Here is a 27,145-nt window from a genome sequence, read left to right as displayed (position 1 = left end):
TCGTTACATGGGTTCTGCACGACCACCGGTGCGCAGTAACAATAACTGTATAAAAGTGAAAAAAACGAAAGAAGATTTTTACTATGTTTTTGTGACATTGTTTTGGCGTCATTTTTATGAATCGCAAGTTTACTTTATTTAGAAACTGCAGTTTGAAAGTAAAATTGTTTTCAGGTTTATTTACGATTACGGGGTGAGGAAAGCGGAGAAACTGAAGCCAAAATGGGTCGATTATGTCACCTATATGATAAAGAAGAACAGCATCAACTATTACTTCCTTTGGCTTTACCTTTACTCCTCAGTTTATTGATAAATGCAGAGACACGGAATGGCAACGCAGAACTAGAAGGTACTTATGTTCTTACTCCTCCTTTGGTATTTTTTCTTTGTAGTAAATAGAATGCTGGTTGTGGGAATTGAAGAGTCTGTCTTCATTGAAGATAGATGGAAGCTGTAATTAATCTACATTCTACAGCAAGCTGATTTACGATTTGTCGTTTTAACAATTTAAGTATTTAACTTGATAAACCGTTCAGTGTTCACCACAAAATTTACAATTAGCTATGGCTTGACTTGCGTTTGTTTTGCAGTCGCGTTAGTGTAGCGTGGTTTGGAATTTTTTTCACTTTGGAGACACTTGAGCACAGAACACGAACTGGAATGGAAGTGCGCAGGAAAAGCGAATCTCGCAGAAACAGTGTTTTGTATTTATTGTTTGGCAGTTGCTTGGGATGTATACTCATTTTTGGATATGGGCTGATGAACGTGCATGACCAAAGTCCACATTCCAAACGAAAGCCTTCCACGTTCTTCGGTGTGGAGCCAGCAAAGGACGTCAGGAATACCGTGCGAGCTGACAGTTTTGATTTCGGACTGATGGATATTTTGCATGATATTCATACAGGAGAGAAATTATCCGTCAATCAAAATAGCGGGGCTTTCGATACGCAGGAATGCACCATGCAGCAGTGTTTTGATTTCCAACGATGTCGTGGATTGTTTAAATTATTTGTATATCCTGAAGATAAATTCTTGTCGCCGATTTATAAAAATTTACTGGCAGCACTTCGAGCATCAGGTATGTGCGTTAAAAATAATTCTGACCATGGTAATTTTTGTGGTTAGTGGTATTGGATTCCGTATTTTTTGGTCTTTTTTAGTTCTCTGAATAATTTTAATGCCTTTGAATAATTTTATGTTCTCTGAGTAATTTTATTTACTATGTACGCATGCAGAAAGCTTTGTGCTTAAAAATTTTGAAAATCTTCTCTGTGTTCTCATGTTTAGAAAAAATGCGCTGTTTTATTTGTTTTATAATGTTTCAACCTTTATTATAGTCTTTTCTATTCAAATGCTGTAGGCCATTGCCTGATAAAAGAGTATGCATATTAGTATTCTTCCCGGTTAAAATAGCTTTAGGTTTGGATGGCCAGTTCGGTGTAATCGGTGAGCTCGTTGGCGGCAGTGAATGACATGTTTTGAAAATTTAATGCAGGTTACGCAACCGAGAATCCCGAAGAAGCTTGTGTATTCGTGTTGGGTTTGGACACCTTGGATCGGGACCGCCTTAGTGATCAGTACATCACCAACATCGATGAGCGCATTCATCTGGACCCATTAGTTCAGAAATACTGGAATAATGGCCGAAATCACATAATATTCAACCTGTATTCCGGAACCTTCCCTGACTACTTCGAAGATGACATCGGTTTCGACATTGGTTATGCTATCTTGGCGAAAGCGAGTATGTCAACACGAAAATTTCGCAAAGGATTTGATGTTAGTCTTCCGCTATTTCATAACACACTGCCTGTGCGAGGGGAGGATGCTGGTCGGCTGGCACGAAGCACTCGCTATCCCGAGTTAGCCCGAAGTTATTTAGTATCCTTCAAAGGAAAACGTTATCTGTATGGCATTGGATCCAACAGTCGTAATTCGCTATACCACATCCACAATGGGAAGGATATTATCATTTTGACTACATGCCGCCATGGAAAGCAGTCGAAGGAACTACGAGACGAACGTTGCGATCGAGATGATTCTCTTTACGACCGGTAACGCGGTGACAGCAAGTACAGATAAATGGCGTCCGTAACAAGGGTGCATTTAGTTTTAGAATTTTTCTAGAAGTATTCACGTGGGCACCTTTTTATTATTTTTTGAATCCGTAGTGGACATGGTGCTGCTTAACAGTTAGGTGCCTATAATAAGCATGGGTAGGAAGAGCTGCCTGAACTGTTTCCTGTCTCTGCCGAAACCACCGATTTTTTTAAAAAAATTATGCGGCATAAATCGGTTCTTGATGCGCCATCGTACCGTGGTTTCGATTTCATTCCTATACGTCGCTTTCCTGATACTTGTACCAGTTGTACACACCTTGTCTGTGATTCCACAACGCCTTTGTGCCGGAGCTTATTTATAATATTATGTGTTGTTAAGTTGGTGTAGGAATTATTGGTTGTTGTGATAAATGCATAACTCATTCACGAAGCCTTGTTACAGGTACGATTACCAAACTCTGCTGGATAATACCACTTTTTGCCTTGTCCCTCGGGGTCGGCGACTGGGTTCCTTCCGGTTTTTGGAATCACTGCAAGCCGGTTGTGTTCCTGTAATATTATCAAACGATTGGGAGCTGCCTTTCACCGAAGTGATAGACTGGAATAAAGCAGCGGTCATGGCGGACGAACGACTTCTGACACAAATTCCTAGTCTGCTGAGATCCATCCACTTCGACCGGATACTTATTTACCGCCAACAGACTCAGCTACTTTGGCGACAGTATTTTTCTTCCATTGAAAGAATTGTAGTAACGACTTTGGAAATTGTTCGCAACCGCTTGGCTACCGTGCGGCGCGCGAAAGACTATTGGAATAAGTGGCCGGCAATGGCCATGTCACAATTGACGCATATTGAACTGGATAACTTTCACCGAGGATTCATTCATAATGTGCATAAACCACGGTTGTATACAAAGCAAAATCTAACGATCCTCGTCAACGTAACTAGCAAGCAAAATTTGATGGGACGTTTCGTGCGGCTTTTGAAAGTCATTAACCGTATCGGATTTGTGGATAAGGTCATTGTGTTTAGCCCCTGGAAAGCCACAACACTGAGTACCCTGAACAGCTGGACCTGGTTGCGAACCCCTTTCCGTGTGGAAGACGCACAGCTGAATTTCTCGCAACTACAGCAAGCGTTCAGAAAACAGGTCTCGACGGAAGGAGTTCTTCTCGTGCAGGACGACTGCAGTTTTACCTGGGAAGATTTCGAGTATGGTTTCCACGTCTGGAAGTCTTTTCCCAGCCGTATTGTTGGCTACCGGGCAGCCTCACACTATTGGGACGAGCCAAGCGAATCGTGGAAATATTCGGACAAACTAACTAACGAATATTCGCTGGTCTTCATGAAAGAAGCCTTTTTTCACGTACAGTATTATGGCCTTCTCTGGCATTACAAAGAAAAAGTGGTGCCGAATCTGCCCGATATTTGTTTGGATATTCTGCTAAATTTCCTGGCGGCGAGAATCACAAGAGTGCCGCCTGCGCGATTGACCAGAAAAATGTCGGATGAGGATTCTATAACTTCTGACATGGACAGGTATTGGATAACGGTACGCCAACGGAGTGATTGCATCAATGAATTGGTGCAGTTGTTTGGTTACATGCCTCTTTTACGGTCATCTGTTGTTTATAATCCTGTATTGTATAAAGATAACGTGTCCAGCTACAGGAAAAAATACCGCCAGCTGGAAAACAGTTTGAAAACCGCACCATAGATTTTTTGTTCTCTTTTTCGCTATGATCTCGAAATGTGCATTGTAGTATTAGTTTACTGTGTTGTCATTTAAAAAAGCATTAAAATATGAAAAACCTGGCGAGAAATTCATGTGTTGAGTAGCGGTAGCTAAATGTTTTATTTTTCGCCGTACTTGCCGCCTTTTCACTGCGATTCATTCACAAACCTATAAGAAAAATCTCGTGGTATGACTACTGACTGTAAACTGAAATACATGGTCGAAATCCTGTTGTAAACTCCCATCAAAAAGAATTTTATTCTGTAGTCTGCATTAAAGCAAGGTTCATCGCATTACCTGGTACCTGCTTTTCTTTACACGGACAATAATGAGGAAGCATTTTACGGGCATGCAGCAGTAGCTGTTGTACAGTAATTTGTCTGCTCGTCTCAATTAAGTTCACACAATAGAGAGGTGAAAAGAATTCGTGAACGTAGATAAAAGATGGCTTTTAATTTGGATGCAACGTTACATTCTTATCCTCGGCACAAATCATTATTGTCCTTTCGTGTGTGTCGGATTCAGCAGGGCTAGCAATAAAGTGTGACCACGGGGAGGCGGGGGAGCCGGTCAATTGGCCGAAAGCGACACTTTCACTTCCGCCAAGTAGTGGTGAATGAGGATGGTTAACGTGTCCAGATCAATTTTACCTTAATTATTTACCAGGTTGCCAGGACACGATGACCTGATTCCGATGATAAAAGCGGGCCACGGGCTTAGCTAATGGAACAGCACATTCCCGCCGCTGGATTGTAGGAGACATTTACTACACTCGTGTCTCTCGAGAGTTTATCATGCTTGCAGGAAGTCGGTCAGTTTCACATCCGACACTATATATGGAATCGGTACTCGCGGATCAGTTGTCCTGCGTTCGTTCGTTACGACTTATTTTTGTTAATTCCGTTTGATTCGTATTAAATCGCCCGGCAAAATGAGAAAAATTTTTGTGCAAAAATTAATCTGATAGGTTGTATGCTTTCTACAATGGTATGTAGTTGAAATAAATCAGTACAGTACTTATGTGAACGACTCCTGAATTCGTCATCATTTAATCAGCTTTTATTTACAGAAAATTAATTAGAAATATGTACCAAACAGTGACGGCTGACCATACGGCAGAGTACTGCACTCATATTTTTTGGCGTACAAATAATTCTTATTGTTTTCAGCCGGCTGTCGGCACTGGCAGTGAGAAACAAAAAGTACGACCAGTTACATCTGTAGATATGTTTAAGTACGCATTTCTTCGAAAATTCTCTCTGCATCACATCTGTACAGTAGATCAATCAGCGAATCACTATACATTTTTGTTTCTTCACCTGCCCATCCTGTCGAGAAGGAACTGAAGAGCAATGCTGCATAAACTACAGTTAATTTTGCGCTTATTAACATTTTCTCCGATGCCACCCAACCGTTTAAGCACAATGCCCATAATGACCAGATGTGGCTAATGGCTTGTTCACGGGAAAACTATGTACCGAGTCGCGGAGTAATAAATGCAAAATTTCCCTCGACGGAGCAAGATGAGTGGTACTCGTACTGGCCATGAAGAACATGCTGTTGGTCTGGCGTGACAATAGGCGGAGTGGAGTGGCAGCGCTAATGAATATAATGGCCAGCAGGTATCCCGTCGCTGGCAAGATGATGGGCCAAAAATTTGCAGTCTGCACCACCCTACTTGAAGTAGCGTGTTCCCGAGCATTTTTCTCCCCTTCTCATAATACACTGCACTGCAGTCATACGTAGGCTGGGACTCCGCTGCTTTCTTTGCTTAATCACTTCACATTTTGCGCGTATATGGACGACGAGACCATTGTTGATCTTAGCTAAAGTATTCAGCAAATCATTTCAGACAGAAACGAAATTCAATCATCAGCAGGAACAATTGAGTGTCCCTGCTGGCGTGAGTGACCGCTGGTCAGCACATCTGTGCCTCCTTCCTAATTTGCACTTTTCCCTCTTCTGTGCAAATATCCAACAAGGCTGTTCTGCTAATGTGTCATATTTCGCCTCGTCCCATGTAGTTATCTGTTGTGAAATTGACAAATGGATCTGCGGTCCGTTGTCAGCGCCTCACTTACCTTATGGTTAGCAAGAGCAATAAAACTTAATTACTGCACAGAAAAAAATAGCTACTGAATACAGTAGCTGCAACAAAACTAAACCAAAAGGGACAGGTCCCGTTTTTTTATCGCAAACAACCTTCATGCTTTCAAAACTTTTATCGAAGTTCGCATAAAGCCATCCAAAAATTTTTTGAACTTGAGCTAATAACCGTAAAAATTTAACCTGGCCTGTTTGCGGTTTTATATCAACGGCGATGGTGAACACAAAAAAGCAAATGTGACAAAATTGTTAATATAAAATTATTAGTGCACTGTAGATCAAATCAATCTGCAGCAATATTTTCGCTTTTTGTTATTGACATGTAAGTTAGTAAGAACGAAAGGAAAATTTTAATCGCAGCATTTGAAATACGGTAATAATGCAACATGACGATGTGTATACTTCTAGAGTGACTGCATACTTACTTGTACTTGTTGTATCTGGCATAAAAACATTACTGCTTGTCCAGGGCGAAACGACAGGCTGCAGAACAAAGTTCATGACTCCCTATCGCGAAAATAATTAGGTACTTATGCATAATTTTGATTCAAATGGTCAAATTGAATCTGCTGATTAATGGCCAGTCCACATCAGGGTCTATTCGCAGTCGTTCTAATTCGACAAGAACTCACCATTAGTTCTCGGACAAGTAACTTATTTTATCGATTTTACGCTATTGCATCTCGAAACGTCCAGTGCCAAGCAATCGGGGCCGGAACAAAACCAAACCTTTACATTCAATATTTAGTTTTCCGCGAATATCAGAAGGATTATATTTATATTAGCTTATTATACCACCATTATAAAAAATATGTTCATCTTGTACTAGTACTAGTCATAGAACTAGTAGTATACGTACAGCAAAGATAGTGTCAAGGTGATAGTGTTTAAATAATCCTACTGTGTACAGAAAAATTATTCAGCGGTACGCGAACGCAAGAACAAACAGTAGCTGTTGCACTTTGAGAAATGCATAAAAGGTCACAGCGTTCCGTATAAGGTAAACGCGTCATTCTATAAACGTTTTTTGAAATGAGCAGGGATCGTACATGTAAGTTGCAATTACCAGGAAAATATTCGTTATTGACAAAATTGTTTTAAATTGTATGTTTCGCATTCATCCTGACTTAAACATCTGATTCTTAGGGTTTGAAATGCACCATTGTTCACCATTTCACACGTTTATGCCAGCTAGCCTCACTGCACTCTACCCTGTTTAACTTTCCCAAGCTTCTGTTCTTGGGATATGCAATGGCTCAGATTCCTTTCAAACCGAAGACACAGAGATCGCCAGAGATACGGTAGTAGCCCTTGTTTTCGACATCATTGCAACACGTCCCACACTAATCTCTCTATACCTACATTTATTATTCACTCGTCCTTCTTGTTGAAAATCGATAATTTGCCCGGCTAAACGTTATGTTAATGTTCCGATTGATTGACTCCCTAATTGACAGGACTAGTAAATACACTGCACCCACGGTCATTTTCCATTTCTCTAATAGCTGGCGCATTACTGACCAGAAGCTGGCTAGGTGTGACCGATTAGGCGGCCGGCGACCAATCAGCGATCGTGACGTTCCATATTTTGCACACAAGGCCCGCCCGCCTCATTTTCCGGGATGATTAATATGGTGATGGAGTTATCAGCAGCTTGTTAAATGCACTGGTCAGTCGCGTGGTAGCATTCTTCGGTCTTGTCCGCTCTTTCGTCTTGTGAGTGATCACAATCACGCACGCCCGTAAAACGGCCATTCTCTTCTGACTGCCCCCGACATGTTAACGGAGTCATTTTGTCGCCGCAATTTGACAGATTATGATTAATGTGGGAATAATCGTTTGAAGTTTTTTCTAGTATGCGGTGTTCGTTTCCGTTTTGAATTCATCTTCGATTTGATGCGAATTTGTTATTAAACTCAAGGTGCACTCACCGCATGCCGTATTCTCAGCATACTGCATTCCGGACTTAATCCTAGCGCTTTGTGAGAATAATTTGTCCAACCTGCTTTTCTGCCGGCAGACGAAAATTCGTCGAGGTAAGATTAAGACGCTTTGTTCTCTGTCAGCCAAATCCTTTTTGCTTGCTGTGTTCTTATTTGAAGAAAAGAGTCAGCAAGCTTTATCCATTGCAGTAGAGGAGGAATAATGGTTTTATGCCCGCTATTTTTCTGAATATTACAACATACACATAGTAAGCATTTACTACAGCTAAAATTAAGTCAGTATAGTAGTAACTTGTTTTTATTTTATGTCCACATGATTGACCGATGCTTGCCTGCACAAATACTGATTAAAACCATAAATAGTTGTAAAAAATCTGCATAAACCAACTATTTCATGTATAAACCAACTAAATCAACCATTTCACTATAGGGAAATTACGTAGCCGTGCATAAGTTTAAGGTTATCCACTCTGCTTCAAAACATGTAGTGCGTAAGGAGTAAGTAAGCAGCTTTACAACGATTTGATTATGTTATAATCGGAACAGCTATGCGCGTGCCAGTGTACGGAACCAACGACAAAAAATTTTTGCTCTAACTAACATGAGATTAAGTAAACTTAGTAAAGTAAGTATTAACGTATTAAGTAAACTTCATTAGATTGCAATCTAAGTTTCTGATTTATGGGCGTTTATGCAGAGTATTATCACATGTGTTGCACTAACGATATAGAACTATTACACAAGCAGGTATTTCCAAATTTCCACTATTCGTTCCATTGCACAACAGTTGCTGATGTTGTTCTCATATGATATTATTCAGTCCCCAGTTTCAATTTCACAAAAGCCAATAATTTAATACTCTGATCTATTTCAGCCAACTCAATAGGCAGAAGAACCATTGCGTACTTGTTGTATCTTGTTGTAAGATAATTTAGATGTTCAAATTTTAGGTAGATAATTGATCACCTGAAACCTGCTGGCTATTTATTTAAGTATCGAAAATTTGCGTTTTTAAATATTAGCATTAGAGTAATTATTTAACAGTATCCGAGAAACCGGTCATTTTCGCAAGTGAAAATCATGCAAAAATAAGTGTGTTTTTCTTGTTAGCTCATTAATCTAATGGCCTGAATGTTTTCCACTGAAATCTGGATATAACTGAAATCTTGCGTTATTTGCCAGCCTTACTTTTAGATAGCAGCAACATGTACGCGCCGAAGCAGAAGTATTTGTTACTCGAACGATCGCAGTTGATTGTTCTGAAACACAGTCTGGATCATCCAGGATTGCGTTGTGAGACAGTGAGAGCGCATAACGGAATTGTGTATATTTGGTTAAGCTGAGGAAATTGAGTCCAGATGAACTGGCCTGTCCGTGCGAGAGCAAATTGAATTTCGCTCTACCGAAGGGAAATGGTCGCTGCACCATCCCTTCAACGGCTTCCATTAAGCCCTGCAGTTCGATATACAGATATCCGCCGAATAGCCTTTGTCCCAACACTGACACCGCATACTATAGTGGCGTGTAATTCAAATCGTTTCTGCTTTTTGTTGTTAGGTTTACCCAGCTTAAAATGGCTGTTCTTTTGCCGGTTGGCGTTTGGCTATTGACTGTAATTCTGGTGGAAATGGATGGTGTTAATGGGAGTTTGCAGCCGGAAACTGTACGCTGCGAATTGTTAAAGATTCCGTTGTGCCGGTCACACGTGCCGTACAATTACACCATGATGCCCAATCGATTCCATCATGAAACACAAGACGAAGCCGGCCTAGAAGTTCATCAATTCATACCGCTAGTGCACACAAAGTGCAGTCCGGAACTGGCCAAGTTCCTCTGCAGCATGTATGCGCCCATCTGCATGGAGAATTTCCACCGGCCTATTCCCGTTTGCCGATCCGTGTGTCTGCGTACCAGGGCGGCCTGTGAGCCGGTTATGGCACAGTATGGTTTCGAGTGGCCCGAGAGGATGCAGTGCGAACAGTTCCCCGAGTATAAAGAAGACGGTGATCCGGAAAATCTGTGCATGGACTGGCTCAACGGCTCCGTGCCGGATCAGCCGGAAGCGCGACCAGTGCCACCGCCCCGGAGCGGCGGCAGCACCAAGAGTACCAAAACTCCCATTTCTTCGTCATTTCCGCCGCCTGTTGTTGCAACCTGCCCTCCCTGCAGTTGTCCTAAGGATTTATCCGTGCCAGCGATTGATGGCACCAGTTTTGCGGGATTAGCCGGCTGTGCAAGTCCCTGCCGGAGTCCATTTCCCAGCCGCAATGAGTGGATGATTATCGAATATTGGATTGGTGGATGGTCTGTGTTGTGCTTTGCCTTGACCTTTTTGTCCGTTCTTACATTCCTGCTTGACCGAAAGAGATTTTTGTATCCGGAGAGGCCTGTCGTCCTTATTACCGGGTGTTACCTGATGGTGTCACTGGGCTTCGTATTACGACTGTATTTTGGGCATTCCGATGTTTCGTGCAGCGGAGGAGCTTCCAGGCACGGTGATATTAGCAGTTGGAAATGCACCGTGATTTTTGTCCTTCTTTACTTTTTTGGGATGGCCAGCTGCATATGGTAAGCTATGCTGTAAATCTGTTGTCCACAGACATGAGCACATCCAAAATTAATAATGAATACATTGAATGAGATCAATAATAAAAACTGGGGATTTCAAATTCACGGTGGCTTGTTAGATAACTTAGATGCTCGCCGGCGACGCCAGCTGCAAAATCGTAATGTCCAAATATATATGATGTGCAAAACATTGCGATCACCTTAGAATTTTTGAAGACGGCTCAGATAGTAATTTTTTATAAAATAGGAACACAATAATTGTTTAAATAAATAAATATTGCTGCTTTTGCACGGAACTGGTAAAGTTTGTAAAACTTGAATGTATTAATCGTCTTGATCACTTGTGCCGGAACTGCTTTCTATGACTGCATATTTCTAGTTTTAATTGGACATAATTTGTAGGTGGGTGATTCTGTCTTTTACGTGGTACTTATCGACTGGCCGGAAGTGGACGACGGAAGCGCTGGCTGCGCACTGGAAATGGTTCCACTTAGCAGCGTGGGGACTGCCACTGGGCTTTACCGCTGTCGTCCTGGGAACACATTCCGTCGACGGCGATCCGGTAGCCGGGGTGTGCTATGTCGGCATGCATGACCCCAATGACCTCTTGGTCTTCGTGACGGCACCGCTGGCTGTTTACTTAGTGATCGGAGCCGGTTTCATACTGCTGGGAATGTGCTCTTTGTGGGGCGCGCACTCGCAGAAGGGTCGACTGATTTCCCTGTCCGACAAGGAGGAACACCAGCGCTTCCACCACCAGATGAACCGGATTGGGGCCTTCGCCATTTGTACGTTCGTCCATTTTGCCACTTTCCTTGGCTGCACAATATATGAAATGCTGTATCGAGAAGACTGGGAACGGACGACACTGTGCAATTGTAAAGGAAGTGGAAGCCAGCCGAATGTTTCAGTATTATATATCATCAAATATTTAGCGATGTTGGTTGTGGGTGTTATTTCTGTGGGTTGGTTTCTGAATTTAAAGACGGTAAAGTCTTGGGGTTTTGTATGTTGTGGATCCCGCGCAAAAGCCCAGCAAGTAATTGCGAAGGCTGATGAGTATACTTTGACCAAATCAACGGATCCATTCCTGCGACTGCAGTGTAAATACTCGTTAAACGCGGTATAGCTCCGTGGCAGTTCGCGCTGTGTCTGATGGATCTCAATTTTGAAATTCTCCGTTCAGAAAGCCATACAAAGTGGTCAATGTTCTTTGTTTTGTTGTGATACATACTGTACGACGATTGTTGAACGCGTACATTATTATGTGTTATATGTTATGTTAATATAAATAAAGTTGAGTATTTGTATGGTGTTTTCATAATGGCACCGAAAACGAAAGCCGACGCTTAGTTAGACGACAATTTGGACGCTCAAGACGGTACTTTTGTTATCGCATATCGTCACAAGGAAAGCAATAAGCATTTCAGTATTCCGCAAATCTGAAGTCAGTAATCCTGCTTCGCAGGTTGCAAAACTGAACTTCATCACAGTGTCAAAAATAAATAACAATACGCCAAGTAATTTGCCATTCATATTTTAAACCCCTAAGACTTAAGCAAAACACTGCATTTCACTGATGACTAACTTATATAGGCATTTGGACGCCGAATTTTAAGTAATGCTTATCGTCAGTTATAACAGGGCTAAATTACGTAAAAAACATCGAAAGGATAGCATTGGTTTGTTATTTAAAAGCGCTAATAATTTAATACAATACTGTATGTTGATAGTTCTGGTACCAGTAATCTAAAGTGGGATAACGAGACAGTTGAACCTAAATAGGTTTTTCTGTATGTCTTCGCCAAACTTTTTCTACCGGATAGACAAAAGAATTTAAACCATTGACAATTAGTGGCATTAATCAAGCGGTCATCAAACTGACCTACCAAAAACTGAAATATTTCGCAATACGCCACGTCATCATGCAGGCATTCTATAAAAAATGCAGGCGGTTCGATCGATAACGCCGACACGATCTACGTATCGGTCATTCAAGCACACATAAAATATTGCAGTCAACAAAATAACTATGATATTTCATATATATATATATATATATATATATACGTCACTGTACGTATATCGACTACAAAAATATTCAAGCAGACATTAGAATTATTTTATATACACATTAACTTAAATTGTCTTGAAATGCTTAATATGAAATTAGAATGGAAGAAGCAGGCAGCTTTGAACTTTATTGCCATTGGCTTGGCTTGGAATTTCCATTGGCTTCTCGATTATGTCGGTCCGCCGCTTGTGCACGACATTGCTTTTCTACATTCAGTGATGGCCAAAATAAAACTGTTCGGATTGCGAACTGCTCCCATCTGCATAGAAAGGCTGATCTGGTTGGAGGATGATGTATGGTAGCAGCGCAAGTAGAACGTCGCTTGGTCAGGCAGGGAATTGGGAATAGGTCGCTTACACTCGCCGGGCTGCGTTTGGATTTGAAGCTGGAGTCGGGCGGCTAGCAAGGAGTAAATGGCTTGCGCAGGTCCTTCCACAGAACGTCCGGCCAGCTTATGTTCAATTTGCTAGCGATTCGAGGTTGCCACACGGAAATCGCTACCGGGTCAGTTTGAGTATTGAAAAACACGTCAGCGTCCACCTGGCGAGAATAAAGCATGTGCACAAGATTCTAATTATCACCTATCTGTACGGTATTTCAAGGTTTACAACTACAGTATTGTATAAAGCTTCGCGCATACACAATACTATAATTATGTCCAATACTGCAACGCAGTTTACCGCCATTACCTCTCAGTCGGATATATAACTGAAAATTTTTTGCGAACTCAAACTTTGTTTAAGGCTGAAAATTTTACATATAGTAACAAACACGGAGCCACGACCTTTCGGTACAACCTTGTCGCACAAAGGTTTGCGAGCCGCGTTGCTGCAACCGTCCCGTGCTACTAAAGCCATGTTTTTCAACTAATTATAGTGTGGAAATGTAGTGTGGAAGTGCAGGATATCGCGAATGGTAATTATATTTGTGGAAGCAATCGTAGCACAGGTAAAGGTCACAAAACTGTGGCTGGGGTATCGATAACCTAAACATTATCACTGTAAATAATTCTAAAACGCAAAGAGCTGCGCTACGCGGACTGTTAATACACCATTCGATGCATTTTCCTAATGACGTACGAACGTACGAATTCATGGTAATTTTTCCGTACGAACCAAAAAACCTCTCTGGTTAATATGATTATGAAAGTATATACCGTATCATGAATTATGAAAGTATAATATACCGTATTATGAAAGTATATACCGTATCATCCGCATTTAGTAGCTATTAGCAGTTTTCATGCGCTCTGTTTGTGAATTTTTAAAACGCAACAGGCTTTGCGCCAAGTACCGAAGTAGCAGCTAAATCGAATACAAAGATGGCAAGCGTTCGAAACCTTCATTTTCAGTTTGTTTTTAGTTTCTACCTGCCATATTCCACCATAATATCCAGTGCGGAATGTTTTCGGGTCACCACCGTCCCTCGTTTCAATCCAAGCAACACGTCTCATGAATTCGTGGTCATCGTTAAATATCCGGGCTCGGCTCAATCTGCCAATAGCGGATTCAATGGCATATTTACCCGTACTTTCCATAGTAAGATCTGACTGTCCACCAACGAGCCAAAACAAAGAAGAAACTGTTGCTAAAAGCACCCCTGCGGTTACCCATCTTTGGCGGTAAAACATGATTATTTCTGTTTTCGTAAACTACAGAATATTTGCTGTAAAGGTCAACAGGTGGCAATACGACAGCAGTGCGTGCCATGCGACGGGGAAAACATTACGTAGTTGTATGCAGTGCATATAAGGCTGTATCAAGCGAACGCCTAAAGGGATCCGAACACTGAAACAAGTTTAGCACAATGCGGCGTTTGGTCTGCAACACAGGTTCCATAAAAACAAAGCGTGAGAACTTTTCCGGAAGCATGCGTAACAAATGGTGCCATGCAATAATGTGTCTGTTTTGTATCTCATCCTCGTAAAACTGTTTAGTTACGTCCTTAATCGCAACCGATCACAGTGGCAAATCCTAAAACTTATGTTTGCACGGTTTGTTTTATATATGTTGTGATTCCCGTGGACTCTGCGTTTTTTTATATGTTGCATAGTGCATACTTAGTCTTCTAGCCTAATTGTTTATGAGTTTTTTACCATAAGGTCATTCGCTAACGGAACAAATTGACTTCAGCAGGTATCATTTTCGCGTTTCTATAATCAGTTTTACTTTCAAAGCAGCAGGCGTGCTATTATTCATTAACCTAAAAAGCAACACCATTCAAAGTCTCGTGCAAGGCTTTTCGTTAACAAATGTAAGTAGGAAGTCACTTTAGAGGAGCATTGTACACCAAGGTCGTGATGTAGCAAGTTTTTTGCGAGAAATACAATACGTATCTACAACTCGTACTCCAAATTACTCATGGAATGTGCTTAATGTAACGTAATGATTGTCTGAACGGCTGTTTTTCGTGTAGATGCGAAATCATTATTGACACACTCACACGGAAGTATGGTAATTTCGCTTTCACACGACACAGATTAATCCCTTCGATACTCTGCATATTATATAAAAGTATTGTACGTCGCGCGAAACAGTTATTTTTATTTAGCAACGTAAATGTCGCAGCAACGTAAATACTTCAGTAATTATGACGAAAAAAATCGTTGGACCAATAAACTGGCAAGCAATCTTGAACAAAATAGGGCTGTAGTTATCCATGTTTCAATATATTTCGTGGTACTGGAAAGGCTCTGCACGATTAATTGATAATCTTGCATTTTGACTAGTACTAGATTTAATGACTATTTAAAATTAAATCGTTCTCGCATGCTCATATATTACCCGTATTTTTTATATTCTGAAAGTAACAGAAAAAATATAAGCAATTAGGCGAATTAGCAGGGATACGAAGTAATAAGAAAATTTCTTGGGTGCCGCATTGCATCCATCGGCATTATCACAGTTACAAATAGTTCCTTCGAAGAACTCTTTGCTTTTATCCTTGCCCAGCTTCACATCCACGCACTCATGATCCAGGGTCCTAATAGGCGCTTCTTTGAATTTTGTTAAATGCCCACATCCATACCGTTTTGCACCGTACACTGAAAAATTGAATATTCTCTATTAGGCATTTATTTTAATTAACGCATTGCGCCGAGTTTATATGTAACAGGTAAATAAATCCTTGCCGCTGTTAATATGGGTCGCAAATTTTGAGCAGCCATGAACAAAAATTGTATTGGCCATACTACAGTAATTTTATATTGCATTAATGTCACTGCATAAGTGCATATTACGTACTAAATTGCAGTTTCATTGCTTTCTTGGGCAGAAACGGACTAATTTGACAAGCCAAATTTTGCAGATTATATCAATAAGAGTCGGTTTCACACACATAGCCATACAAGAGATATATACAGTAATTACACCCGACTACAGTAAGACTAAATGTAATTGCATTGTATTTTTAATGGCACACTGACCTTTCCCGTGCCCATAAGCGACGTCCCCTTTAATTTTGTAGCACGAAAACGGCTTATCGGGATCTAGTGATACTTCCAGCGGTGTGGGATTCTTGGAATGCCGGGTGTCCGTTGGAGGTATATAGCAGTCGTACGGTGTGGCTAAATTGGGCTTGAAATCCCGGCAGTAGTTGTTGTAATCCGTTGGGTCACACTTGTAACACCGCAGTCCCTCCCGTCCAGATGGGCCTTCTTCCTCCGAACTACGGATATATACATGCAAATGTTAGAATTGTATCAGCATAAAAGCGACAACAAAACAAGCACATGTGTTATTTTGCACACTGTTTGGTGTACCACTGTACGGGTTTTCAACGTTAACGAGCCATCACGATGATTTTCAAACGGAAAAGAATCAAACAAGGAACACGTGCTCAACGTGGCAAACAAGTGGCACTTCACTTCCAGACAGCTTGCTGCAGCAATACGGATAATTCGTATCGCAAGTACTCAATAGATTTGCAGTGAAAAGCAAAACAATAATCATATGTTACGATTATAATTACCACGGACAGTCACATAATGTGCAGAATGTACCAACAGTTACTTAATGTTGCCCATTAACAGTTGCAAAGTATTGTTATATGTAGTACTATATACTAGGCTGCCTATTGACTCGCGCAAAAAAGAGAAACACTTAACAATCAATAATATTTTACTTTCAACAGTATAAAATTTATAGTTTTCCAAAAGTACAATGAAGCGTATAAGCTCATTTGGGCAATATTTCGTTTCAGTTACCTGGAATCGTGTGCACCATGCTTGGGTTTGGGCGGTTTCGGGTGCTTATCAGCAAAAGCATAAGTAGGAAAGAGAAGTACCATCAAAAGGACATTAATGTATACGGCATGCCAGTGGCCAGTTCCCATGATTCCATCCCTTCCAGTACAAAAATAATATGGGCAATCCACTGAAAAATGCATATAAGGTCAGCATGCGAAACGACCTGGGTCGTTGGTCAACGCTGCCATAATCCGTGCAGGTCAGTTGATATTGCAGGGATTAGAGTATAACAAAGTGGTGTACAGGTTGTTTTAATTATTTTCTTCAAGAAACAACCAAGTCAAGTGAGACCAACCCGGAGCCGATAGGTAAGAAACTTGGTATATGCAGCAAACAGCTAATTCAAGTATTACATATTTTTACCCAGTCAGCCAAAAGTAATCCGCTTACTGGCAGCGCTAAGCAGCTGGTTACATTGGAGTTGGTTTTAAAGATGTCAACAGTTGCTTTTGGAGAGTCCTTGGCCAGCCATTTCAAGACTAAGCTCTTTGCACACTCTCTCACGATACGTTGTATTGTATATGTGGTATGTGTACGGAAACGCTAACAGACGCTGCTCGAACAATGCCTCGTGCACAAAGAAATATGCCTTTTCCTTTTTACGCTTTTCAACATCCAGCCACACTTTGCAAGCCAGCGTTATGATAAAACCGCGCCAACAATTAAAAATCGCTTAATCTATGGGTCCTGTAAATAGATAAACAGAAGCGTGGTTCGCTTGCATGAAAACCGAAATCCGAAATTCTAAGCCATTGTTTACATTTATGTATCCAGTTTGACTGCAAATATTTGCACTCCTTTACAACGCTTACAAATCAACATCGTGTCCTAACACTCGCGGTTCCACGCCGCCAATGTAGTAGGAACACTCTTTTTCTCTTCGCCAGCGCAAAAAAAACTTCTGTACAGTCATTGCAGTAAAACATGTATCGGATTAAGGGTAGTGCAAAAGAATGGCGATACACTACATTTCGAAGGTCACATGGACAGGCCCCGGTTCTACGGCAAGCAATTTTTTGACGTGCTTTAGACATCATCGGAGCATAAAACGCCGTCTTTAGAACGGCATGTTTCAGTATACTTATGGAGCCCCTTTTTATGTACATTTTCACGTCTAAAATACATGGTCTACGGAACTATAATATGGCTTTTTGAAATTCGAAAAATAACCATCCAAAAGACATCTTTTGGATGAAGAAGACATGGGCGCTTTTTTCTCGAATAGAACCGGGTAGGTTAATTCTCACCGATAAGCTGCTTAACCACACAAAGTGTACAGGAAGGTGCAGATGCAGATCTATACAGCACTTCTATAAAAAAAACTGTTGTGACCAAAACTGGAGAACATCCATACGGCTATTCTAACAACTTGAAATATGTACGTTATTAAACTTACTCTAGATCTTTGGTTCACTTTTGGTTGGTAAACATATATTTTAACCATCGGCTGATTATAATATTATGGCGATCGTAAAATGATTAATGTAAATCAGTGATGTCCTTCCCTAAAATTTCTTGACTGATGGCGACTGAGATAATGACTAACTCTCTGGACTAACCTATACTGGGTATGTGGATCTGCTATCAGATCTCCAGCAGTATAAGTACTCGTAATTAAGGCACTGTTCATGCAAACTCTGGTTATGCTCGCAACAGCACGAGCCGACTTGGCGTTATGGTTAAAATGTTCAGTTCGCACATATTCCGACCCGCGAACCGTCACCTTTCGAAGGTGTTCGCGACACAGGCTGAACCAAGCCACTCGCTTTGAGGTGACCTTGCGTGACTGCTTTACTATCTGCGTTTACATAATATTGTTTTGTACTCGTGCAAACCCCCACGTAGCTGTAACATACAGAGTGGCTTTCGTGTATTTTGTCGGCCACGAATCTGAATTAAGCGATGGAAGTACTGATCTCTGGACAATCGATCTCTTCTATCTCCTACAGTATGTAGTGGTTGGGTATTTTCGGCCCGGTTGCAAACAAACTGTTGCATTTCATGGGCCGAAAAATTCGTCAAGTGACGAGAAGCGCGCTTCACTGCTGAAGCGCGTTTTTTTAAGCAACGTTTCATTTTGGCTGTTATTAGGGAAACGCTGCGGCTTTATATTACCTTTAACGTACGGGAAGATAGAGATTTTAGTTGTTCTTTAATGTTTAAATTTTAATTATGAAGTAGTGCGCTCGTGTCTGCAATTTTTTTTCTTAATCTGAATTTGGTTAGATGGATAGATGATGGGTTTGAAATGCAAACAACAAGTAGACTGGTCAACGCTTAAGTTAGTTAGCCCTGCATAGCGTGTTCGCGACAAAAATATCCAACCAGGAATTTCGATGAACTATTTAATCCAAGTTCCGTAACAAAATACAGATGCGATGGTAATCCTAAATCCTAATAGATCAACTGTATATTTTGTAACCACGAAATGCTATCCAATACCGGCCTTAAAAAATCATAGAAAATCAAATACAATTAAACCTTGCGGTGCACAAAATGCAGCGGTCAACAAAAATCGATTTCCGGTGACAACTAACAGTATTTGACCAATAAGATTATACTTGCATGCAACCAGGATGAAATTATTAAATCTTCATTATTATGAAAACAAAAATGAATATAAATGCATTATGTTGAATTCGACAAGAAGCAGCACAAAGACAAACTAACTCTTTTGAGTATTTCGCAAGCTAAAGGTCAGGATAGAAGAAACAAAAGGAAATTAAACGGGGTTGCTTTGACACCGTATGAGAGAGAAGGATGCCAATGTGGATACAAACTGCAGCTTCTAATTTAGGCACAATGGATCAGGAAGGGACTGCCGGGTATGTGATCATCGCCGTATTTAACAATCAAAAGGTATTCTCCACGTTCACGCAGCATATAACTGACTTGATAGGAATCATGACCGACGTGCTTAACATGTACTTCCTCTGCTGGTTTCTCTTTACCATAAACACCAACCAGCAAAACGTTATGACCTGAAAAACAATGAACAGTCAATGTAAATGGGTTTACGAAAACAACTTTACAAAACTATGATATTCGCAGTGGTTCTAGTACATACCAGCAGTTTCGGCTTTTACATTGAATGTATTCTGCTTATTCTGATAGGCCTTCTCCAGACCAGGCCCCTTGGCGGTGACCTTAGAGGCATCGGAGCGTCCATGTAAGCCGCTACTCAAACTCTGCACTTTAGTGGCAGTTTCCGATTTTGTCACTGTTTCGACGACGACGGAGTTTGTCTGCTTGAACTGACTGGGTTGTTGTTGAACAACGCTTCCAGCACGCCCTTTTCCTGTAACAAATCACTGATCAATAACTGTTCTGATAACTGCGTAAATTTTCTTTTTTTTAAAAAAATATAACCGTACCCATCCGTCAAATCCCGTTTGTAAATTACGTTTTCGATGCGAAGCATAAGGTACGCACAGCAAAATTCTGCACAAAATAAAATTAATTATATATATGTACCGGAAGCTGTGACACGGAAAGGACTGCCGGCAATGTGAGCGTTGTTGTATTTGACGGCGATAAAGTAATCTCCTGGCGCTAATGGGTATAACGGATTTTGTATCCTTCGTCCACTTCCGAACAATCCATACTAACTTTGCTTGGTCCATCAATAGTGACCTAAATAATAAACGTAAATACCTAGACATCCTCTATATCGTGTAAATAATAACAGTCGCACTTTAACAGTCGCACTTACAGCCAGAGTTCCAGCACCAGCTTTTGACGTGTTGACAACGAATTCTGCTTTTTCTCCAGTTTGTACACTTTCCAATCCCTTTCCGTACGCAATAGCAGAGCGGGATCTGCCTCTTCTTTACCGACACGCACTCGGAACGGCGATCCTCGAATTTGAGCACCATTGTATTTGACATGGACAAAGTAAACACCCGCTTCGTATGGCATAAATCGAACGGCATAAACGCCTGTGACGCAAAGAAAACAAGTATTAGATCAATATCCAGTAATCCACTCATGGCCGCGCTGTCCGTCTCTTACCGTCATCGACTGGAGTAATGACACAGTCTTCCTCTTTACCATTGGGATTTACCACGGAGGCGGTCAGTTTGCCTTTAACACCGTGCATGTTGACGGTAAAGGCCACGGGTTTTTGTGGCTGGAGGTTTTGTTGCATGGAACCGACTTCAATCCGCTTAGCTTCTCACCGAAGGGCAACGTGCACCTTATAGGGACTGTCCGGTATGTGGACATCATTGTATTTTATGGCGATAGCATATTCACCTGTCAGAAATCAAGCAAGCTGTCTAAACAAATGTGCAAATAAAACCAACCATCACCAGAAAACTAATACGTCACATTGTTTATCACATATCTACGTAATCCTCACTGCATTTAACCTGCTCAAAATTATTTTGGTGAATTAGAAACCCGATTCATTGATTCCACAGGTATTCTTACTGTATTCATTCTTCCGCTTTAATTATGTAGCAGCCATACCAAAACTGGCCTGATACCAATTTATCGTACAATATTTTTCATAATTATTTTAACAATATTTTCTATACCTGGTTGGTCGACTTTGTAGGAAACATAGCATGATCCGTCCTTATGGTCTTTAAAGTTGATAGCCGCTTTAGAAGGGCCTTCCACGGCAATGCTAAGATTGCCCGCTCCGGCTTCGCGCGTCCACACATTGAAATCATTTTGTTCCCCACTTCACCACGTTCCAGACCCGGTCCACCACGCACCCTGTGCGGCCCACCATCCTTCAGTGGCCCCACCGTAAACTGGAAGGGCGATCCGGGAATATGCATGCTCTTGTGCTTCACACTGATGGTATGCACTCCCATCTCGGTAGGGACAAAGCGGACTTTGTACGTCGAATCATTTAAATCAACCAACTCGGCATCTTCCGTCTTTCCACTCGGGCTGGTCACCTGCGCTTTCATATCAAAAGGATCCGATCCTGGAAATCGGATATGATGTGTTTCAGAATATTCGCGCATTTTTTAGTTACTCAAAAAACGATCGGGAGCTCAATCATACCAGGCAGTTTGAGCTGCAGTTCACAATTAGCGCCAACATGCGAGGTCTGGATGGTCTGCGCCGTATGGGTGATCTTCTCCATCTGGATGCGCGCTCCTTCTCCCGTCACTTTGACGGGGAACGGGCTTCCTGTCAGCACAAGAGGAGTCGCATTAATCAATCAATAAGCAGGCAAAAATCGATTTCAAAGCTAGCCTTAACCAAATAATACTCGTTAGCGCTACGGATTATGAGTCCATATACCACCACCGAATAATATCCAGTTTCTTTAACTCAAAGGATTTCCCAACAATACGTTCGGATATCAACAGCCAAATCATTTCCAGACGTACGCACCTGGTATGTTTTGATCGGCAAAACGGACATTCAGGGTGTAGTTGCCGGGTTCGGTTGGTTTGTAGCCCACTTTCAGTGTGCCATCCGGACCGTCCGTGCACTGGATATCCGCTTTGCTTGGTCTATAATACAGGCATAATTATTACCGAGTTTAAACGGACCTCTCGACAGGGTTCATAATTTCAGTTTTAATTTTCTGTATGTTTTCTTATTATTCTAATTATTCCATATCGTGTGCGGTATTGTGTTACTTGTGCTACTACTTACCTTCGATAGATACGCTCAATCCTCCATAGCCTAAGAAAAAAAAAATGCATACAGGAAAACAAGACTGGCAAAATTTTATTACCGGCTTGCTTCGTATCGACAATAAATTCGTTCAAGACTTGAGTCTTTCCTTCCTTGACAGCGTTCCGCTGACCTTCACACGGCTAGCATTGCCTACTTCCTTGTCACCAACTTGCACTTTAAAGGAGATCCTTGGATCGGTTTGCCATTGCGGGTAACAATAACCTGGTGTTCACCGATCTCACGGGGCGTAAATGAGATTCCTACAACGGTAACTCGTAATGCAACGTAAATCATAATTGCTCTGACCTTTCACTAACACTGAACACAAACTTGACACTTACCAAGATGTCCATTGGGCAAAAGCTTAAGCATGCACGGTTCTTCCAAACCACTCGGCGTTTTAATTGTAGCTGCAACGAACCAAATAAATCACCTGAGCCACAAAGGACCGAGTTTTCATATATAAAAATACGAGTATTATACAAAGTACTTGCAGTAAATTTCGCACATCGGTCTCATGCCATCAAGGAGATTTCGCTGGCGGTTCCCACCGAAATCTGATTGGTTCGCTTGCCAGCTCCTGTAACGTGAGCGGTGAATGGGCTACCCATAATGTGTTTATCCGCGAATTTGACAATGATTTTATATTCGCCAGGCAAGACAGGTAAGTACGAGACGTTGCAAGTGCCGTCTTTGTTATCAGTGCAAGTAATATCAGCTTTGCTCGGTCTGCAAAAAATTAATATTTTAATTACAGTCTGGACGTCTCATGAACATTTTATTAGCATACCCTTCCACGGCTACGGAAAGTCCACCTAAAAAAACAACGCTTTTCGTCAACAAACAGGCTTACAATTCTGTATCCCATGGAGCAGATAAAACCAAGAGCAAATGAAATCTACTAACGCAATGCAGATCTGTGCGTAACTGCGTATGTAATTAACCGGGAGGCGATGTACCCATACGCATTTCCATTACGTGCGCACATATCACATATGTACTAATTGGTTAATTTTCTCCAAAACAAACGCACCATGTCATATTTACTGTTACATAACTGCTGAATGTTTATCTGACATTTGGAAAGGTTACAAATGCCACACCACTGACACCAGTACTAAAACAATCTTCCAGGCCAAAGATCATTTCGAGAATTTGAATGCTTACTAACCTGATCCGCGTCCGTGTGTTGATGGTGAAGTGGCTGGGCTCACCGGCATTGCCATGTGTCAGACCCGGTCGTAAGCCTCACATTGCCGGTTTCAATTTGGTCAACAAAAAACTTAAACGGACTGCCATGCACGTGTTGGTTAGCGTATTTAACATGCATTTCATGCTGACCAGCCTCCGTAGGCTGATAACGAACTGTCACTGTACCATCTTTATTGTCGACTAATTCGGGTTGAGCCTGTTTTCCGGACGGCATGATTACAAGGCCTGTTGCAGAACAACACAACCCCATTAATTCACTTTCGCTACCATAAGAAGAAATTCGTTCACGCACCAGATAAGGAACCACCACCCGACGGGATCTGAATATTTTTCAGTTCAAGAGCGCGATATTTGCGAGTAGTCGTACGCTCAACAGTTCTCTGGGTGATGATTTCCTCAGTTGTAGCCTGCGAATTGAAAATAACGCTGATTTACCGGGAAAGTCGTAAACAAAGCTCCTAGCCAGAAATGTAATCCACAGAAGTATAATTTGAACAGTATGTCAAAGCAGTGATATTATTTTAAATCCAATTATAACCACACATGTCCAGCTGACTTTCGAAGGGCAACGAGAAGTGATAAAAATCAATTTCCAGGTAGGACCTCACAATTACGGCATCTAACAACGTTTCTAACGTATCAATTTCCCTGATAGAAATTCACGGCTTCACATCTAACTCACCTCCGATGAGAGCTAATTAGCATATGCTAACGCGAAGAGATTGTAAATTCTAAAAAATCTTAACTAGCCCTGCTAAGATGTCTTCTGTTGTGCCTTCCGACTCGGAAGACGGCCGATGACGGCGGTACGAACGCTCTTACGACAAGTTATCCCCAACAGTTATCTCAGGCCAAAAAAATTTACTGTAAAAATCTTGTCTAATTGGTGGCGTAGTCTATAGTGGGAGTTGGCAGTCGTTACATGTGGCCATATAATACGTCCATGTGTGAAAAATGTGCTCTAACTGTCAATCCTAACATAGTCCACATGTGTCTGGCTAACACTGTTGCCTTCCAGTTGATACAATTCCCTTGCAATCCTACCCAATTTATTTTTATCTAACGGACTTACGGAATGACACATCTCTAAACAAAACGAAGAAGCGGTGATGCTACTGTCGACAGTGACTGTCCACTGTGAGACGCACTTAACCACGAATCATATCAAAACTCTCGTAGTAATGAGATCTCCTAGCGCAGTGCAAAAACTATCACTGTGCGCTCATAACGACATGTTTGTGGGCTTGCGCAAATTTTGCAATGGCATAATAATTATGATTTACTGCAGAATGGAGGAAGATAATAGTGCGAGGATATGAGCACGACTGACGCCACTACGAACCTCAAGCCCCAAAATGATTTTACGCATGAGACAGCTTATAGCGCGCAAAAGGCTCTGGTCATTAAAATTGTAAAATATTCAGCTAGTGCAGTATCAGTCAGGGCTAAAAGTTACTGTTGGAAAAAAACAGCGCACATACGACTTGTGTGATAAAACAGGCACTCACATTCATTTTACTATGCAAAACAAAACATACGCACCAAAAAGGCGCCCAAATCAGTAGAAAATATTGTATTCTATTAGGTTTTTTATTTCGCTGAATGTACATTAGAAAACTTCCAAAGCTTAAAAATGTGCCCTCTCTCATTATACGGTTACACAAGATCGGTGGTAGAGTGCTTACCTTGACCTTGAACGTGCCTCCTGGAACAGGCTGCCCGCCGAACTTGATATTGATGGTATAATCGCCCTGTTGTTTCATGGTGTAAAACAGACTAATCGTGCCATCGCCATTATCCTGAATATCCACAGAAATCTTGACCCTCCCGGTCACTTTACACGTCACATTGCCCACCAGCTTGCATTGTGTTAACAGTGATGCGGTACTCTTGGTTAATCACAACTTGTTCATGCACACCTCCAGAATCTTGACTTTCGACGCATCGCCGGTCGGGTAGGTCTTAATCTGGAACGGCGCCCCTTTCACCGGTTCATTGCCGTACATAACGTTGACATTGTACGTTCCCAAATCATCCGGCACATATCGCACTTTGTACGTCCCATCGTTCATATCTTCGATCTGCGTTTTCACCGGCCGACCATCCGGTCCCGCGATGTTCACCCGGAGGTCACCGTAGCCGGCTTCGCGAGTGTCCACGATAAACTCTGTCGGCATACTGGCCGGAATACCGGATTTATTGACACCGGGCCCGCTGACCACCACTTTGCGGCTCGCATGTGGGTAAGACGCGGGTCTGGAAGGACTGCCTGGGATGTCCTTGCCTCCGTGGGTCACACGGACCTTGCAGTTGGATCCTTCGGGTGGCGGGAGATAGCTGACGTCGAAGGTGCCATCACCGTTGTCGTACACCTCTGGGCGCTTGCCAGCTGGTCCACGATCCGACGTAACGTCCACGGCAACCGGGCGCGCCCGGATTTCGTTGCATCGATCTTGAAATTGGCTGGAACATTGGCACGCACTTTGTTCGGTTCCACGCCGGGTCCATAAGCTCGCACGCGACTCGAATCCACGGGGTTGTCGATGTGCACTTTGAAGGGGCTGCCAGGAATATGTTTATCAGCGAACTTGATGGTGATGTCGTATTCTCCGGCTTCCGTAGCTGTGTAGTCAACGAGGCATGTACCATCGCGGTTATCCTGAAACACGGTACCAAGTTCGAAAAATATTATAAACTATACATCAGCAACAGTGAACTTCGGCATACCTTGCAAGTCATGCGAGCCTCAGATGGTCCCTGAAAATCGAAATACGAAGCTGAAATGTTGCTAGATATTTTCAAGTTTAATTTTCGCTTTCTACCTCAATGGCCAAAGCCAAACCTCCGGTTCCGGCTCCTTTGGTTTCAACGGTGAACTGATTGGTGATATGCGTGTAACCGCCCTGAAACTGGTCATACGCTTTGCACTTTGTGTGGTCCGATCCACGAACGGCATTGACTTTAAAGGACTTCCCGGTACAGGAATTCCTTCGTACGTGATTTCCAGCGTATGTTTTCCTGTATTCATAAAACGAATGGAAAATCACATTTCACAAATATATTTCGTTTTTATAGAATTGTAGTAGTATAGTGTTTCTGTGATAGTATTCTGGCAATTTTAATACCGCTGTAGGACGCACCTTCTTCAAAAAACACTGTAATCTACAGTGTATGTTCCATCGTGTTTGTTAGACACCAGCGCCTCTGTGCGGATGCCACTCGGACTGGTAACGATGACCTTCACTTTGCCTTCTCATTTCTAGTCACACTGCGCGCATCAACTGTGAACTCCGTCATAGAATCCAAGAATGCTCCTTGAGAAAAGAATATTTATGTCACAATGATTAAATTACCAAAAGTGCGCACCAACAACCGCGGTAATACGATACGAAGCGGATGGCAAGCAGCAGCAACAAGCGAAACATTAGCAACACCAAAAGCGGCATCACCATCACCACAACAAGAGACCGCCACCAATACCCTGCGTTCCCGGGCCGTGAACTTTTACGCCCGACACATCCGGCCCGGCTAATGGACCGCCCTTAGGAACAACA

The 27,145-nt window shown here is 41.9% G+C and overlaps 3 protein-coding genes and 2 pseudogenes across 3 annotated transcripts; 2 read left to right on the top strand and 3 right to left on the bottom strand.

Annotated features, from left to right (window-relative positions):
- The first annotated feature begins 93 nt into the window (after positions 1-93).
- LOC129588086 (exostosin-1-like) lies at positions 94-3,871 on the top strand. The gene is made up of 4 exons (XM_055482135.1): positions 94-349; positions 591-1,078; positions 1,496-2,054; positions 2,503-3,871. Exons 2-4 carry the CDS (start codon positions 661-663, stop codon positions 3,776-3,778), a joined length of 2,253 nt encoding a protein of 750 aa, XP_055338110.1. The 5' UTR covers positions 94-349; positions 591-660; the 3' UTR covers positions 3,779-3,871.
- A 3,720-nt stretch (positions 3,872-7,591) lies between these two features.
- LOC129588141 (frizzled-5-like) lies at positions 7,592-11,610 on the top strand. The gene is made up of 3 exons (XM_055482247.1): positions 7,592-7,938; positions 9,403-10,413; positions 10,816-11,610. The coding sequence occupies exons 2-3, from the start codon at positions 9,419-9,421 to the stop codon at positions 11,540-11,542; spliced, it is 1,722 nt and encodes a 573-aa protein (XP_055338222.1). The 5' UTR covers positions 7,592-7,938; positions 9,403-9,418; the 3' UTR covers positions 11,543-11,610.
- Positions 11,611-11,903: 293 nt separating this feature from the next.
- On the bottom strand, positions 11,904-14,273 carry LOC129588165 (uncharacterized; annotated as a pseudogene).
- A 742-nt stretch (positions 14,274-15,015) lies between these two features.
- LOC129588167 (uncharacterized) lies at positions 15,016-17,131 on the bottom strand. Its single transcript, XM_055482289.1, has 3 exons — positions 16,692-17,131; positions 15,912-16,153; positions 15,016-15,530 (listed from the first exon to the last, which is right to left on the bottom strand). Exons 1-3 carry the CDS (start codon positions 16,871-16,873, stop codon positions 15,280-15,282), a joined length of 675 nt encoding a protein of 224 aa, XP_055338264.1. The 5' UTR covers positions 16,874-17,131; the 3' UTR covers positions 15,016-15,279.
- A 1,927-nt stretch (positions 17,132-19,058) lies between these two features.
- On the bottom strand, positions 19,059-26,609 carry LOC129588155 (filamin-A-like; annotated as a pseudogene).
- Between the last annotated feature and the right edge of the window lie 536 nt (positions 26,610-27,145).

This window comes from Paramacrobiotus metropolitanus, unplaced genomic scaffold (assembly GCF_019649055.1).
Source record: "Paramacrobiotus metropolitanus isolate TYO unplaced genomic scaffold, Prichtersi_v1.0 Parri_scaffold0000028, whole genome shotgun sequence".
In the NCBI taxonomy this organism is placed as follows: Eukaryota; Metazoa; Tardigrada; class Eutardigrada; order Parachela; family Macrobiotidae; genus Paramacrobiotus; species Paramacrobiotus metropolitanus.
The sequence above is the reverse complement of the archived record's forward strand: the minus strand, read 5'-3'. Positions and strand labels throughout refer to the sequence as shown.